General features: G+C 42.0%; 1 protein-coding gene across 2 annotated transcripts in view; it reads right to left on the minus strand.

The window, feature by feature from the left end:
- LOC144683467 (striatin-interacting protein 1 homolog) overlaps positions 1-17,398 on the minus strand; it is a 119,103-nt gene that overhangs the window by 29,920 nt on the left and 71,785 nt on the right. For both annotated transcript variants that reach the window (XM_078546514.1, XM_078546515.1), the window contains exons 15-17: positions 16,205-16,302; positions 15,476-15,602; positions 13-113 (exon numbers count right to left, since the gene is read on the minus strand). In XM_078546514.1, coding sequence (XP_078402640.1) covers positions 13-113; positions 15,476-15,602; positions 16,205-16,302 — 326 coding nt within the window. The remainder of the gene's footprint in view (positions 1-12; positions 114-15,475; positions 15,603-16,204; positions 16,303-17,398) is intronic.

Here is a 17,398-nt window from a genome sequence, read left to right on the forward strand (position 1 = left end):
CAGAAGCCTTACCTGTTCTTCGCTGTAATGTAGGACATGATGTTCTGATTGAAGAACTTCAAAATGAGTGGAATGCAATTAGCAAAAACCAGATGCTGTGCCATGTGTTCGAACTGCAGGATAATAACAACAGATGATCAGGTTCAACATCTTCTCAATGCTGGCAAAGAAAACAAAACATTAAGTAAATCCATTTTCATAGCTTTCTTGTAGCTTGGCTGGTAAGTGCACTCTCCAGTCTAATGGAGTTGCATAGACAAGGAGATTCTAGGCTCAATCCCTTGTTCGTGCATAAGGAGATTTTAAAGCATCAAAGGTGCTTTTTTAAATGAAATTGGCTGTTCAGCTAGCTGGTCTCATTAGCGGTACTGGTCGGAGGAGCACATATGGCTTTAAGCAATAGCTTGCTCACATTCAGCGTTGAGCACAGTTTTGCCTAATCAGCTACAAGCTCCTTTCCTTCACCTTTGTTTCAGTATATAACTTCCAAAGCTTCTTTTAACTATGGTAGCTTTATTTGGAGCTGAAACTACCAGCAACAGTAGTATGTTGCTGAACTAGTAATCTGGAGACCTAGACTAATGATCCAGAAACACGAGTTCAAATCCCACCTCAGCAATTGGAGAACTTAAATTCAATTAACTAACAAATTTGGAATAAATAGCTTGTATCAATAATGGTAACTAAAAAACTAAAGGATTGCCATAAAAACCCACAGGGCTCACTAACGTCCTTTAGGGAAGGAAATCTATATGTGACTCCAGACCCACAGCAATGTAATTGACTTTTAACTTCTCTCTGAAATGATGTAGTAATCCACCTAGTTGCATCAAACAGAGTTAAAGTTTTAGGTCGTTCTGACAAGGGGTCACCGCTTAAGTATTTTTGGGGGGAATCCGGAATGTTTGAGAAGCACAGCCGGAAGTCTAACAGATCTTCAGATTATTGGGAATGGGTGGGGTGAGAGTTTCAAAAATTAAAAACTTTCCTGCTTCTCCTTCAACCTGTGCTCACAACATCCTCAGACCCTCTGGTATGCACAAGTCCCAGGGCAGGTTTCTTCAGGCATCCTTTTGTTGGGGTGCCCAACAATTTTAAACTTTGATACTTACATTGGGACCCTGGAATACCACTTGCTTCTCATTTTACAGTGTAAGAAAGAGATAGACTACATTCTTTTAGCACCTTTCATGGTCACACAAAGTCTCAGGCCCTTTTCAACCAATTCATTACTTATGATGCATAATTTCACTACCTTTGTCATGCGATGGTTAATTTAATAATGACCGATTAAGCTGTTTTAATGATGTTGGTTGAGCAATAGATATTGATCAGGACACTGGGGAAACTCTAGCTCTTTTCCAAATAGGGCGATAGGATCTTTTACATCCACCTGACAGGGCAGTGTGTTTCAATTTAATGTCTCATTCAAGAGGCGGCACCTCCAACAGTGCAGCACTCCCTCAATGCTACACTGAAATCCAGTCTGGATTGTGTGCTCAAGTCTCTGGCGTGGGAATTCAACCCAAGACCTTCTGACTCAGGGGGGTGAGTGCTACTCACAGAGTCAAGGTGCACGAGAGAAGAATTCAGATTTCTGGGTTAATGGGACCAGTTATATAAAACTGCAGGGTAAAAGCTAGTATGCAGGTACAGATACAGCAAGTAATTAGGAAAGCTAATAGAATGTGATCATTTATGCAAGGGGACTTGCTCACAAAAGTAGGGAGGTTGTGCTTCAGTTATACAGGGCAATGGTGAGACCACATCTGGAATACTGTGTACAGAATTTGTCTCCTTATTTAAGGGAGGGCGTAAATGCATTGGAAGCAGTCCAGAGAATGTTTACTAAACTAATACCTGGATTGGGTAGGTTGTCTTTATGTGGAAAAGTTGGACAGGCTAGGGTTGTATTGCTGGAGTTTAGAAGAGTCAGAGGCAACTTGGTTGAAAAATATAAAATGCTGAGGGGGCTTGATGGGGTCAATGTGAAGAGGATGTTTTCGCTTTTGGGAAAATCTAGTACTAGGAGACACTGTTTAAAAATAAGGGGTCACCCATTTCGAACAGAGGTGAGGAGAAATTTCTTCTCAGAGGGTCGTGAGTTTTTGGAACACTGTTCCTCAAATGGCAGTGGAAGCGGAGTCCTTGAATATTTTTGAGGCAGAGGTAGATAGATTCTTGATAAGCAAGGGTGTGAAAGGATATCGGGGTAGGTAGGAGGTTGCAATCAGATCAGCCATGATTTTATTGAATGGTAGAACAGGCTCGAAGGGCTGAGTGGCCTACTCCTGCTCCTAATTTGTATGTTCGTATAGCACAGAAACAAGTCATTCAGCTGAACCAGTACATGCTGGCATTTATGCTCCACTTGCCTCCTCCCATTCTTCCTCATCTAAACATCAGCATAACCATCTATTTCCTGTCACTCATCTGCTTATCTCACCTCCCCTTAAATGCTTCTCTACCTTGAGCTCAACCTACTAGCGAGTTCCACATTCTCACCACTCTCGGGCGAAAGAAATTTCTTCTGAACTTTCCCATTTGATTTCTTGGTGACTCTCATATAGTGATGGCCTCTGGTTTTGTTCTTCTCCACAAGTGGAAACACTATCTGTAGCTACTCTACCAAAACCCTTCATAATTTTTTAAGAACATTATTCGGTCACCACTCAGCCTTATATCATGAGAAAAGAGACCCAGCCCATTCATCCTTCCCAGATAGATATAACTTTGTAGTTCTGGTATCATACTTGTAAATATTTTTTCAACAATCTCTCCAGTGTCTCTATATCCTTTTTATAATATGTGACCAGAACTGTAGGCAGTACTCTAAATTTGGTCTAACCAAGGCTTGATATACATTTAGCATAACTTATTTAACTTTCAATTATATCCCGCTTAGCGCTTGTTAAACGTAATAGTTTTAGGGGCAAAGGCTATCTTTATGGCATGCACAGACTTCATCTGAACGAGACTAGTAATACTGTCTTCCCAGGGACAGTCATTGGCGTTGCAAGGGTGCTAAACAAATATAACAGAGGGAACAGAAAGCAAGGCAAAACAGACAAGGATTATGGGAAAAGAGGAAGAGAAAAACAGATTAGGAGGATGAAGTAAAACGCAAATTGGCAAGATTACCAAATACACTGAGGTTTGAAATAAAAACAAAGGCTGCAAACACACAATAAATCATTCAGCATCTGTGGAGAGAACAGTGAGCATTTCTTGCTTGTAGCCTTCTTCAGAACTGAAATTATAAGCAACATATTAATGGAATCAGAAATAGAAGCGGGGAGGGGAATAAACAGGCACAGTGGGATGATGCAACATCACCTTACCAAAGTAATAAAAGAAACACTGTATGAATTCCAGACATGTGAAAAGCAAATGCAGTACATTGTCTAGAAAAAAAGTGAGAAATACAAGGGATGGAAAACTAAAGAAAAACCTGGATATCAGGTTTTAATTTAAAACAAAGGAGGTTACCAAAATCTATTGGAGCCAACGCTGATCAGAGAAAGAACTGGTTAATGAGGCACAGCATCCCTCTGTAGCAAAATCACAGTACAGTGTGTTTACAGTGCAGGAGGACATTCAGCCCATCGAGTCTGTACTCACTCTCTGAAAGAGCATTCCACCTAGTCTCATTCCCCCGTCTTATCCCCATAACCTTGCATACACTCTGTTCAGGTAGCAATCCAATTCCCTTTTGAATACCTCGGTCAAATCTGCCTCCACTATCTTTTCAGGAAGTTTGTTCCAGATTCCAACCACCCTCTGGGTGAAAAAAATTGTCCTCACATCACATTTACTCCTTTTACCAATTATTTTGAATCTGTGCCCTCTAGTTCTTGATGTTCTCTTGAGTGGGAACAGTTTCTCACTATTTACCCTGTCCATACCCTCAGGTTCTTGAATACCTCTATCAAGTCTCCTCTCAGCCTTCTTTTCTCCAAGGAAAAAAGTCGCAACCTCTCCAATCTATCCTCATAGCTATGGTTCTTTATCCCTAGAATCATTCTTGTGAACCTCCTCTTTACTCTCTCCAAAGCCTTCACATTCTTCCTCAAGTATGATGCAGTACTCCAGATGAGACCTAACTAGTGTCTTATACAAGTTCAACATGACCTCCTTACTCTTGTACTCAATGCCCCTATTAATAAAGCTTAAAGTAGTAAATGCTTTATTAATTGCTCTCTCAACATGCCCTGCTATCTGCAATGACCAATGTACATACACACCGAGGTCCCTCTGTTCCTACACCTGAGAGGCTCTCCCTTTATTTGGGATTGTCTCACCATACTTTTCCTACCAAAATGAATCACCTCACACTTCTCTACACTGAACTTCATCTGCCACTTGTCTGCCCAATCCACCAACATGTCCATGTCCTTTTGACGTTCAAGACTACCCCCATCACAGTTGATGACATTTCCGATCTTCGTATCATCTGCAAGCTTTGAAATCATGCCCTGCGTACCACAGTCTAGGTCAATAACATATATTAGGAAGAGCAAGGGTCCCAACACTAACCCCTGGGGAACTCCACAACAAACCTTCCTCCAATCTGAAAAACAACCATTTATCAGTACTGTTTCCTGCCACTCAGCCAATTTCTTAACCATGACCCAGAATTTTGCTCAAGTCTGTTGTGTGGCACTGTATTAAATGTCTTTTGAAAATTCATATACACCATATCAACAGCGTTTCCCTTACCACCTGCTCTGTTACTGCCTCAAAAAACTCCAGCAAGTTAGTTAAACATGATTTTCCCTTAATGAATCCATGCTGGCTTTCCTTAATTATCCTGCACTTGTCTAAGTGATGATTGATTTTATCCTGTACTATACTTTTCAGAAGTGGCCCTACCACTGAGGTCAAACTGACTGGTCTGTAGTTGCCAACTTTATCCTTGCGCCCCTTTTTGAACAAGAGTGTAACATTCGCAGTTCTCCAGTCCTCTGGAACCTCCCTTGTGTCTAAGGAAGACTAGAAGATTATTACTAGTGCCTCTGCAATTTCCACTCTCACTTTCCTCAGTACCCTTGGATGCATCTTATCCGGTCCTGCTACCTTATCTATTTTAAGAAAAGATAGCCCTTCCAACACCGCCTTCCTCTCAATTGTAAGTTTATCTAGTGTACCAGTCACCTCCTCTCTCACCTCGGTCTGGGTAGCATCTTCCTCCTTTGCAAAGACAGGTGCAAAGTACTCATTCAACACCTACGCTATTTCTCCAGCCTCCACATGCAAGTCCCCTTTTTTGTCCCAAATTGGCCCTATTCTTTTACCACCTTTTTATTATTTTGCTTATAGAAGACCTTGGGATTTCCTTTTATGTTCGCTGGCATCCTCTTTTCATACTCTCTCCTTGCTTTTTTTATTAGTTTCTTCACTTCCCCTCTGGTCCTTCTATATTCAGGATGATTTGCCATTGCATTTTCCACCTGACATCTGTCGTATGCACACTTCTTCCTTTTCATCTTTACCTCTATTCTTCCTTTTCATCTTTACCTCTATCTCTCTCGTCATCCAGGGGGCTCTAGGTTTATTTGTCTTACCTTTCCCCTTCAAGGGAATATACTTTGACATTGCCTGCAACACCTTTTCTTTAAAGGTGATCCATTGGTCAGCCACCGTCTTTTCTGCCAACATTTGATTCCAACTCACTCGACTCAGATGCATTCTCATCCTATCGAAGTTGGCTTTCCCCCAATTAAATATCGCTGCTCTGGATCATTCCCTATCCTTCTCCATGGTTAACCTAAACCTTATGATACAATGGTCACTGTTCCCTAGAGGCTCACCCGCTGCTATTTGATCCACTTGGGCCAACTCATTCCCCCAAACCTGGTCCAAAACTGCATTTCCTCTCATTGGACTGGAAATACACTGCTGCAGAAAATTATCTTGAACACATTCCAGGAACTCTCGCCCCTTTTGTCACTTTGTACAATTCTTCTCCCAGTCTAGATTTGAAAAATTGAATTCCCCTTACGATTACTCTATAATTCTTGCGTCTCTCCGTAATTTCGTTGCAAATTTGTTTCTTCACATCCCTTCCACTAGTTGGTAATCTATATACTACAACAATCAATGTTATTGCACCTTTTTCATTCCTTACCTCTAGCCAGAGATTCCTTGACCCTTCTGGAACATCCTCTCTCTCCAGTGCTGTAATGCCATCTTTAATCAATATTGCCACTCCACTCCACCTCCCTACTTTTCTTCTTTTCCTGTCTCTCCTAAACACCTCGTACCCAGGAATATTTAACAACCAGTCCTGCCCTTCTTTAAGCCAGGACTCTGTTCTGGCAATATCATAATTCCTTTTGTCAGCCCTGTGCCTGCAGTTCAGCAATCTTATTAATCACACTTCGGGCATTCACATACATGCACATTAGCCCTGATTTAGGCTTTTTTACTTTCCCCCTCATTCTGACCCCATCTAATGGCTCACTATTGCCTATCCTAATTCTATCAAACTCTCCAAGTATTCTATCTACCTTGATATTACTCTCTGTTACATCCTTGTTATCAGTTGATACTTTACTACTTCCCACTGCCAGTTTTTCTCCTCTGCACTCTGAATTTCCCCTAAAGTTCCCATCCCCCTGCCAATCTAGTTTAAACCCTCCCCAACAGCACTAGCAAACCTCCGCACGACAAAATTAATCCCAGTCCTGTCAAGTCCTGCATGACAAACGGCAGAAGCAGCATGCAATAGAGTTAAGCGATCCCAAAACCAATGGATCAGATCCAAGCTCTGCAGTTCTGCCACATCCAGTCAGGAATTGTGGTGGACAATTAAACAATTAGCTGAACGAAAAGACTTCACAAATATCCCCATTCTAAGGGATGGGGGAACCCAGTCCATCAGCGTAAAGACAAGGCTGAAGCATTTGCAACCATTTTCAGCCAGAAGTGCCGAAAGAATGATCCATCTCGGCTTCCTCCTGAGGTCCCCAACATTACAGATGCCAGTCTTCAGCCAATTTGATTCACTCCACGTGATCTCAAGAAACAGCTGAAGGGATTTGGATGTCCCATTGCATGGATCACAAAAGGTTAATATGCAGATGCAGGAAGTAATAAGGAAAGCTAATAGAAAGTTATCATTTATTGCAAGGGGGATTGAATACAAAAGTAAAGAAGTAATACTTCAGTTGTACAGGGCATTGGTGAGTCCACATCTAGAGTACTGTGTACCTATTGGTCTCCTTATTTACGAAAGGAAATGCACTGGAAGCTGTTCAGAGAAGAATTACTAGACTAATACATGGAATGGGTGGGTTGTCTAATGAGGAAAGGTTGATAGGCTAGGCTTGTATCCGCTGGAGTCTGGAAGAGTAAGAGGCAACTTGATTGAAACCTTTAAGATCCTGAGGGATCTTGACAGGGTGTATGCGGAAAGGATGTTTCCCCTTGTGGAAGAATAGAGAACTAGGGGTCATATTTAAAAATAAGGCATTTAAGGGAGAATTTTTTCCTTTCAAAGGGCTGCATGTCTTTGGAACCCTCTCTTGCTTACTGTCATGAAGCTATTAGTGTATATAATGTTATTGGAAATTATTTTTTTAAATAGAGGTTTAGTCTGTGGGTGTGTCTGTCTGTGTCTTAATTGCATTAAAGCCTGCTAGTCTGGGTGCTTTGAGGTATAGTAGTTTTGAGATGTAAACAGAGGTAGAGGTACATTTGCAATTTGTGAATAGAGCATTCAAGAGTGGGAGTAAAATCTTGCACCTAGCTAGGAGACACCAAGCAATGTTTATATCACTAATAAAATTGGTACTATGGAAGGAGTTCAAAGGGCTGGTGATACAATGAGAATTTATATTCAAAGAGAAGTGCTGGGTATAACAGAAAGCAATTTTGTGTGTGCAGAGCAGAGGCATGTAACATCAGAGCAGCTGTAAGCCTACAACTGTTTGCTAAGGAACCAAATTGAAAGGAGCCTCATTTTGAATTCGTAAGGTGAAAATGCTTTGCCTGGTGTCTGGTTCAGTCCATTGTTTATTGTTGCCTTAGTGGAGATTAATTTGGGAATTTGTTAGAAGTTATGATAGTAGTAATTTGTAGCCATGTGTATATGTTTAATTTATTGTAAATTAATAAAGGTCTCATTTAGTTTGATATTAAAATCTCTCAAGAACTGGTGGTCTTATTACTGAATTTACTGAATATTCCTGAATTTCTCAGACATACCAATTAATATATAGGTTATGACAGTTGTTTTAAGTTTCCCTCTGGGATTTTAAATAACAGCCTTTACCAACTGTGTCATAACACTTACCACATTTGCCATATCTTTGCCCATGCACTTAACCTATCTACATATGTCTGCAGCTTCCTGATGTCCTCTTCACAACTTACTTTCCTATTTTTGGGTCATCAGCACGTTTGGCAACCATACCTTTAATCACTTCATCCAAGCCATTTACATGAATTGTAAACAGTTGAGGTCTCAGCACTGATCCCTGTGGCTCAGGGCGGTGTCAAAGGGCTGAATGGCCTACTCCTGTTCCTATTTCTTATGTTCTTGTGCTCTTCGAACTGCCTCCAATGCAATTATACTCTTTCTTCAATAGTGAGACAAAAACTGTACACAGTACACTAGATGTGGTCTCACCACTGCCCTGACCAGTTGTGGCAACTCCACAACAGTACTTACTTTTGTACTCCATCCTCCTTGCAGTCAAGGTCAACATTCCATTTGCCTTCCTAATAACTTGCAGTACCTGCATGCTAACTTTTTGTGATTCATGTATGAGGACACCCGGATCCCTATCCTATGGCGTCTCTCCATTTAAATTGCATTCTGCTTTTCTATCTACCAAAGTGGACAACCTCAAGGTTCGCACATTTTACTTCATCTGCCAAATCTTTGTTCATTCACTTGGCCTTTTGTAGACTCTTTGTACCCTCCTCACAAGGTGCTTTCCTACCTATCTTCGTATGGTTCCAAGAACAGCAGGAAATTATTCCTGTGTCCTAGCCAATATTTACCACTTGCTCAACGTTATTAAAAAATAGATTAGTTGGTCATTATTACAGGGGTGCTCGTTGCGCACAAACTGGTTGCTGCATTTCCTATTGTCCATCCCCAGTTAAGTTGACAGCATTGGGTCAATCACGTTGTGTGGAACTAGGTGTAGCAGGCTTCCTCCCCGAAGGACCCAAGTTAACCAGTTGTGTTTTTACAACAATCCAGCAATTTTCATGGTCATTTTTCTAGTGTCAGCAACAAACTATCAAATTCTGAGTGTTCAGTTTCCCAACAAGCTATAGAGGAATTTAAACTGATTACCTCTGGGTGGCTGTCCAGTAACTTAACTACCAGATTTTATGAATTGGTTGTGGAGTTTAAAAGCGAAGGGATAATGCTGAGTATTATAAATCATTAGTTAAGCCGCAGTTAGGTGGAGTTCTGGGCATCTAACGTCAGGAAAAATTGTCGTGAAGAGAATGCAGAAGTTCACTATGACCCCAGGGATGAGGGTTTAAGTTATGAGGAGAGACCAGAGACACGGGGGCTCACTTCCCTGGAGCAGAGATGGTTAGGAGGAAGCTTGTTAGAGGTGCTCAAAATTGTAAGCTTTTAACATGGTAATCTGGGAAGGTTGATTTCCTTTGGTTAGTGAGACATAAATTTAGGGCCACCAAAAACAGGGTAAAGGAAAAGGTTTGGTGCAGGGCTAGTTTTTTTATTCATTCGTGGGATGTGAGCATATAAGAAAGGAGGGGAGAGAGAAAACAAACGACTGTAGACCAGTTAGCCTAACATTAGCAATAGGCAAAACCCTAAAATCTATTATTAGGAGAGTGGTAATAGGGCAATTAAAAATTCACAATATGATCAAGCAGAATCAGAGATTTATGGGAGGGAAATCCTGTCAGTTAAATCTGTTATAGTCTTTTGAACATGTAATGAATAAGATGGATAAGAGGAAATCAGTAAATGCAGCAATTTTAGATATTCAAAAAGCAATTGATAAGGTGCCACACGAGAGGTTATTACACAAAATTAAGACTCATGGAATTGGCGGCAATATATTAGCATTAACTGTGGATTGGTTAATGGGCGTAAAACAGAGGAGAAATAGAGGGGTAATTTCAACTTGACAGGCTGTAACTAGCAGGTTCTGCAAGGGTCATTATTTGGGCCTCAGCTATTTGCTAGCTAAATTACTGACTTAAATGAGGGAGTTAAATGAGCGTGGCATATCCAAGTTTTCTAATGATACAGAGTTAAGTGGAAAAGGAAGCTATGCGGAAGATGCAAACATGCTGCATAGGGATACAGAGAGGGTGGGTAGGTGGAAAAGAACATGACAGATGGAATACTTTGTGACCAAACGTGAAGTTACCATCTTAGTAGAAAAAACTCTTAAAAAATTATTTTTTTTTGAAGAGAGACTGGGAAAAAATTTGCATTAGGATATAGGGTCCATACATGAATCACAAAGTTAACATATTGGTACAGCAAGTAGTTAGGAAGGCAAATGGTATGTTAGTTTTTGTTACATAGAGATGGGTATATAAGAGTAAAGGGGTCTAACTACAATTATACAGGGTCTTGGTGAGGCCACAGCTGGAGTAGTGTGCGCAGTTTTGGTCTCCTTACCCACGGAAGAATATAATTTCCCTACGGGAGTAGAACAAAGTTTCAACTAGACTAGTTCCGAGGTTGAGGGGATTATTTCATGAGGACAGATCGAATAGACTAGCCCTAAATTCCATGGAGTTTCGAAGAATGAAGGTGATCTAATTGAAAGGGGTTTGAAAAGGTAGATGCTGAGAAAATGCTAAGGGGAGGCGATAGTGTAGTGGCATTGTCGCTGGACTAGTAATCCAATGCTCTGGGGACCCGGGTTTGAATCCCGCCACAGCAGATGGTGGAATCTGAATTCAATACAAATCTGGAATTAACAATCTGATGATGACCAACTGTTATAAAAACCCATCTGGTTCACTAATGTCCTTTTGGGAAGGAATCTGTCATTCTTATCTGTTCTGGCCTACATGTGACTCCATGTAAAATGCCCTCTGAAATGGCCTAGCAAGCCACTCAGTTGTAACAAACCGCGACAGAGTCACAAAAAAAAGAATGAGACTGAGATAGTCACCAGAAATGACAATGGCAAACTCAGCCCTTTGCTAACATAGCTGTCTCACAGGTTTAATCAAGCAACAGCCTGACATAGTCAAGGAAACATACCTTACAGACAATGTCCCAGACACCACCATCACTATCCCTGAGTATCACTGTGGTGATCAGAGTCGTGGAGACGAAGACTCGTCTTCACATTGAGGATACCCTCCATCGTGTTGTGTGATACTGCCATCATGCTAAATAGCATAGATTTCGAACAGACCTAGCAACTCAAGACTAGGTATCCATGAGGCGCTGTGGGCCATCAGCAGCAACAGAACTGTACTCTAATACAATCTGTAACCTTATGGCCTGGCATATCCATTACCATCAAGCCAGGGGATCAACCCTGGTTCAAAGAAGAGTGCAGGAGGGCATGCCAGGAACAGCACCTGGCATACCTAAAAATGAGGTGTCAACCTGGTGAAGCTATAACACAGGACTACTCGTGTGCTTTTGCTTTTGGATAAACAGCATAAGGAGCAAGACAGGGCTAAGTGATCCCATAACCAACGGATCAGATCCAAGCTCGGCAGTCCTGCCATATCCAGTCATGAACGGTGGGGGACAATTAAACAACTCACTGGAGGACGAGGCTCCACAAATATCCCCATCCTCAATGATAGAGGAGCCCAGCACATCAGTGCAAAAGGTAAGGCTGAAGCATTTGCTACAATCTTCAGCCAGAGGTGCCAAGTGGATGATCCATCTCATTCTCCTCTGGAGATCCCCAGCATCACAGATGCCAATTTGATTCACTCCATGTGATATCAAGAAATGGCTGAAGGCACTAATAACTGCAAAGGATATGGGCCCTGACAATATTCCAGCAATAGTACTGAAGGCTTGTGCTCCAGAACTTGCTGCGCCCCTAGCTAATCTGTTCCAATACAGTTACAATCCTGGCATCGACTCAGCTATGTGGGAAATTGCCTATGTATGTCCTATACACAAAAAAACAGGACAAATCCAACCGGTCAATTACTCAGACTACTCTTGATAGTCAGTGAAATAATGGAAGGGGTCATCAATGGTGCTATCAAGCTGCGCTTGCTTAGCAATAGCCTGCTCACTGATGCCCAGTTTGGGTTCCACCAGGGCCACTCAGCTTCTGACCTCATTACAGCCTTGGTTCAAATATGGACAAAAGAGCTTAACTCCTGAGGTGAGGTGTGACTGCACTTGACATCAAGGCAGCATTTGAGAGAGTCTGGCATCAAGGAGCCCTTGCAAAACTGGAGTTAATGGGAACCAGGGGGAAAACTCTCCTCTGGTTGGGGTCATACCTAGCACAAAGGGAGATGGTTGCTGTTGTTGTTGGTCGGTCATCTCAGCTCCAGGACATCACTGCAGGAGTTCCTCAGAGTAGTGTCCTCAGCCTAACCATCTGTAGCTGCTTCCATCATAAGGTCAGAAGTGGGGATGTTCGCTGATGATGACACAATGTTCACCAGCATTCACGTTCTCCTCAGATACTGAAGCAGTCCATGTCCAAATATATCAACATCCAGGCTTGGGCTGACAAATGGCAAGTAAGAGTCATGCACTTAATGGCATTACCATCACTAAATCCCCCACAATCAACCTTCTGGGGGTTACCATTGACCAGAAACTGAACTGGACTAGCCATATAAATACTGTGTCTACAAGAGCAGGTCAGAGGCCAGGAATCCTGCAATGAGTAATTCACCTCCTGACTCCCCAAAGCCTACGCACCATCTGCAAGGCAGAAGCCAGGAGTGTGATGGAAATACTCCCCCACTTGCCTGGGTGAGTGCAACTCCCACAACACTCAAGCAGCTTGACGCTGTCCAGGACAAAGCAGCCCGCTTGATTGTTTATGAATGTGCTGCCAGTCACTCCCTCCGCCACCGACGCAAGTAGCCACAGTATGTACCATCTACAAGATGTGCTGCAGGAATTCACCAAGGCTCCTTCAACAGCACCTTCCAAATCCACGACCGCTGCCATCTAGAAGGACAAGGGCAGCAGATAGATGGGAACACCGCCATTTTAGAGTGAGTATGAGTGAGGAACAATGGGGCCATTTACAGGGTGAGGAGTGTAAGAGAAACAGTGGGGTCATTTACAGCACAAGAGTGAGAGAGAAACAGCACGGTCATTTTCAGGGAGTGAGTGCGAGAGGAGTGGGGTCTTTAACAGTGAGAGAGTGTGGGAAGAGTGTGGGACCATTAAAGAACATAAGGGGGAAAAAAAGCGCAGAGAGCAACTGATTGGTGAGTAGGGTTGGGGAGTATTTCTAGTCTTAAAGTAAAAGTAAGGTCTTAGTTTGTGTTTAGATCTCCAGCCTTTTTTTTCCCTCTTTTTCTTAAAGATAGCTTGTTAAGTATAAGATCGATACTGGGGTGTATAATAAGAGCGGGGAAACTAAAGTAATTAATTAATAAATTGAATAAAATACAATAGCAATGGCAGGACGGGTGATGTATTGCTGCTGCAGCATGTGGGGGCTGCTGGACACTCAGGTGATCCAGAGCGAACACATCTGTACCAAGTGTTTGCAGCTCAAGGAACTTCAGATCCAAGTTAAAGAGCTGGAGTCCGAGCTGCAGACATTGCGCCACATCAGGGAGGGGGAAAGTTACCTGGACGTTTTGCTCCAGGAGGCGGTCACACCTCTCAGATTAGGTAATTCAAATTTGGTCTGAGAGTAGGGACAGGAGAGTGTGAAGCGGGTGTGGGGACCCCAGGGGGTAGCGTTTGAGGAGCCTCAGCCCCTGCAACTGTCCAACAGTTACAGGGTTCTTGCAAGCTGTGCGGACAAGAGCGGAGACTACAGGGAAGATGAGCAAACTGACCATGGCACCGTGGTACAGGGAGCCATTCAAGTGGGCACAGGGAATGGGAGCGTAGTAGTGGTAGGGAGCAGCATAATTAGCAGGATAGATACTGTTCTCTGCAGCCGGGAGCGTGAGGCATGAGGGCTGTGTTCCCTGCCTGGTGCCAGGGCTAAGGTCACCTCCTCAGGTCTAGAGAGGAACTTGGAGTATAAGGGGAGGGATCCAGTTGTTGTCGTCCATGTTGGTACCAACGACCTTGATAGGACTAGAAAGGAGGTTCTGCTGAAAGAATTTGAACAGTTAGAAGTTAAATTAAAAAGCAGAACTTCCAAGGTAAAAATCTCAGGATTGCTACCTGAACCAAGGGCAAACTGGCATAGGGTAAATAAAGTCAAGCAGTTAAATGCGTGGCTCAGAGATTGGTGTGGGAGGAATGGGTGTCAGCTCATGGGGCACTGGCACCAGAACTGGGATAGAAGGGAGTTGTTCCGGTGGGACGGGCTTCCCTTGAAGCTTGCTGGGACCAGTGTCCTGGTGAATCAAATAACAACCTACACTACATGGACTGCAGCTGTTCAAGAAGGCAGCTCACCCACCACCTTCTCAAGGGCAACGAGGGATGGGCAATAAAAGCTGGCTCAGCCAGTGAAGCCCACACCCCGTGAATTAATTTTTATAAAATGGGAAATCAAGAACAATCACAGTCTCAGAATATGGGGGTCAGCCATTTAAGACTGCGATGAGTAGAAACTTCTTCACTCAGAGTTGTAAGCCTTTTCAATTCTCTAATTCAGACACTTGTGGATGCTCAACTGTCAAGTCAGAGGTCAATAGGTTTTTGGATACTAAGGGAATTAAGGGATATAGGGATGTGCAAGAAGGTGGATTTCAGGTAGAAGACTGGCCATGATTTTGCTGATTGGTGGAGCAGGTTAAAAGGTCGGATAACCTACTCCAGTTCCTATCATATTATGCTGACACAAAATGCCCTTTCAGAAACAGTGGAAACAATCATCATGAGCTTTAAAAGCCAAGCAGTTAAGTAGTTAAACCCAAGGGCACAAGTATTAAATTCGCCTGCACAGCTCAGTGAACTCACCTAGCGAACATGAACGTGAAAAATCCAGGTTCGACTTAAAGCTGTGCTGAGTTCCTCAACCAGGATGATGGTAACAGGGCTACAATTGCCTTTGAAGCCCCTAGGCGAGAAGCAAAAATACTGCATGGTCCCTATTCCTGATTAGCACTGTCAAGTACTCACGTACAGCTAAGGATGAGATGATGATCTAATTGGGCTTATTACCCTCAAATAAGGCTCACACATGAACATGAGCACATGCATGAGATTCCATTGGTAAATCAGTGGCTGGGACTCTAATAATGAATTGATGCCTTTGGAAGAGTTGGAGTGGAAGCAAAAAGTTAGGGCAAAAATATTGCATGCCGAACAAAACTTTCCATAAACTTCTCACTACCAAATATTAATGGATTGCTTAGTTAACATAACAGCATTACTTACTTGATAGATGTGGTTGAGTTTGAAGTGCTTAAGTAACAGTAACAAAACAGCGGAAATTGCTTTTACGATGATCTCTTTGTGTCTGTTGACATCTACTCCCAGCTTCATGCTCTGTAGCACTGTGGTACTGTAAGGATAAAGAGCACATCACTGCATTATTGCACCATGAGGTAATAAAGTAACTTGTGTAACAGAAGATGAAGAGACAAGAAAGAAAATTGCTAGGATAAAGGTAGGAGTGCAAATGAGAAAGAGGTCTGACAGGAAACAGGATTTGACTAAGTGCAATAAAAACAGAAAATGCTGGAAATACTCTGCAGGTCAGGTAGCATCTGTGAAGGGAAATAGAATTAATGTTTCAGATTGACGATGAAAGATCAGCCACCTGAAACATTAACTCTGTTTCTCTCCACAGATACTGCCTAACCTATTGAGTATTTCCACCAATTTCTGTTTATATTTCAAGGTTTCTAGCATCCGAAGTATTGATTAAGTGCAGCTCTGCCACAGAACAAGGTCTTAAACTGCCTGAGCATAACTGCATCTTACCAAGCTAACTTCAAAAGTTGCAATCTAATTGATGAAAATAATTTTCACTAAGTTACTTCCAGTTGGTTCCTGGTCTTTTCACTCCATGGAAATTAAGATCAATAGTTTAGTGAAAACAGTGAAATAATCTAATAAGTGGGATGTTAAAGTTCCTAGTTTCAAAAGGAATGAGATACTTACGGCATTTCTTCTGGTAGAACATCAGCAAGAATGTTGATCGAGTCTGTCTTTGCTTTTGAAGTTGGGGCTGCAGCCAGAAGGATCTTAAGTAAAGCAATCTATGGAGAACAGTTGAAGGTAGAGATTCATGAAGAAAATTATCTTAGTTTTTTTTCTTCTAAAAAGGCTTGCATCAAACATGCATCTTAGATACTTTTTCCAAAAAAGACACAATTAGTTGCTGAACAAAAATCTGACAGTGAAATGGATTGAAATTTTATAGGACTAACTGCAGACAATGATGATTGAATACTGTACAAAACACATGGCAACCACATGAGCAATAGCTTAAAGGGGCTGCCTTGTGCGCAGCCCACAGGGCTGGTTTCATGTGCGCTGCACGGCTTAAAGGGAACATTGCTTAAGACCTGGTGGTAATGGGAACCATCAACCCTGGAGTGCAATCAATCAGGGTTGACAACTGAGTACAGCTCTACCACTCTGGACACTTCATTTAACTGCCTTTGGGAAATCAGGAGCTTAGAAAAAATGTATTTTCTATTCTTGGACTATGGCCTGTATTTAACATCTCCCAAGCAGGTAGAGCTACTGCAAAGTAAAACTTACATCATTCACAGACTAGACGTGCTGGTGGTGCAGGTTAGGTAAATTAGCACCTAGGACTGACCAAGATAATGTTCAGTTCTGATGAAGGATTATATATAAATGACAAATCCTTCCAAGTACTGACAGACGCATACATTTTATTTTCAGATTTCTGACATTCACCAGCATTTTTGTTTCAACCTGGTCAGGGTGTTAAATCTTTGCTTTTCAAAACATATCAGAAATAATTCAAACCTTTTACATAATAGTTTGAAATTGTTTTATTTGCTGCTCCCAATCTTTTAATCTCTCTGAACAAAACGCTCCATTTCCACTGCTTTAATTATGGACAATGAGTTACTGTCCAGAGCTTTATATATATATTTCCTAGTGAGAAGATTAAAATGTACATTGACCAAGTCTGACGATGAAGCATGGACAACAGGGCAGAGCATAAGGGAGAATAACAAAGAATTTAGGAGGGGGGTGAAAAATACAAATAGAAACGGCAAAGAGAAATTAAGAAATTAAATTATTTAATTAAGAACATAAAACTAAATAGTAAAATATTCAGCAAGTGCATAAATAATAAAAAAAGTTAGGATGGGA

The sequence above is a fragment of the Cetorhinus maximus genome, chromosome 8 (genome assembly GCF_964194155.1).
Source record: "Cetorhinus maximus chromosome 8, sCetMax3.hap1.1, whole genome shotgun sequence".
NCBI classification, from domain to species: Eukaryota; Metazoa; Chordata; class Chondrichthyes; order Lamniformes; family Cetorhinidae; genus Cetorhinus; species Cetorhinus maximus.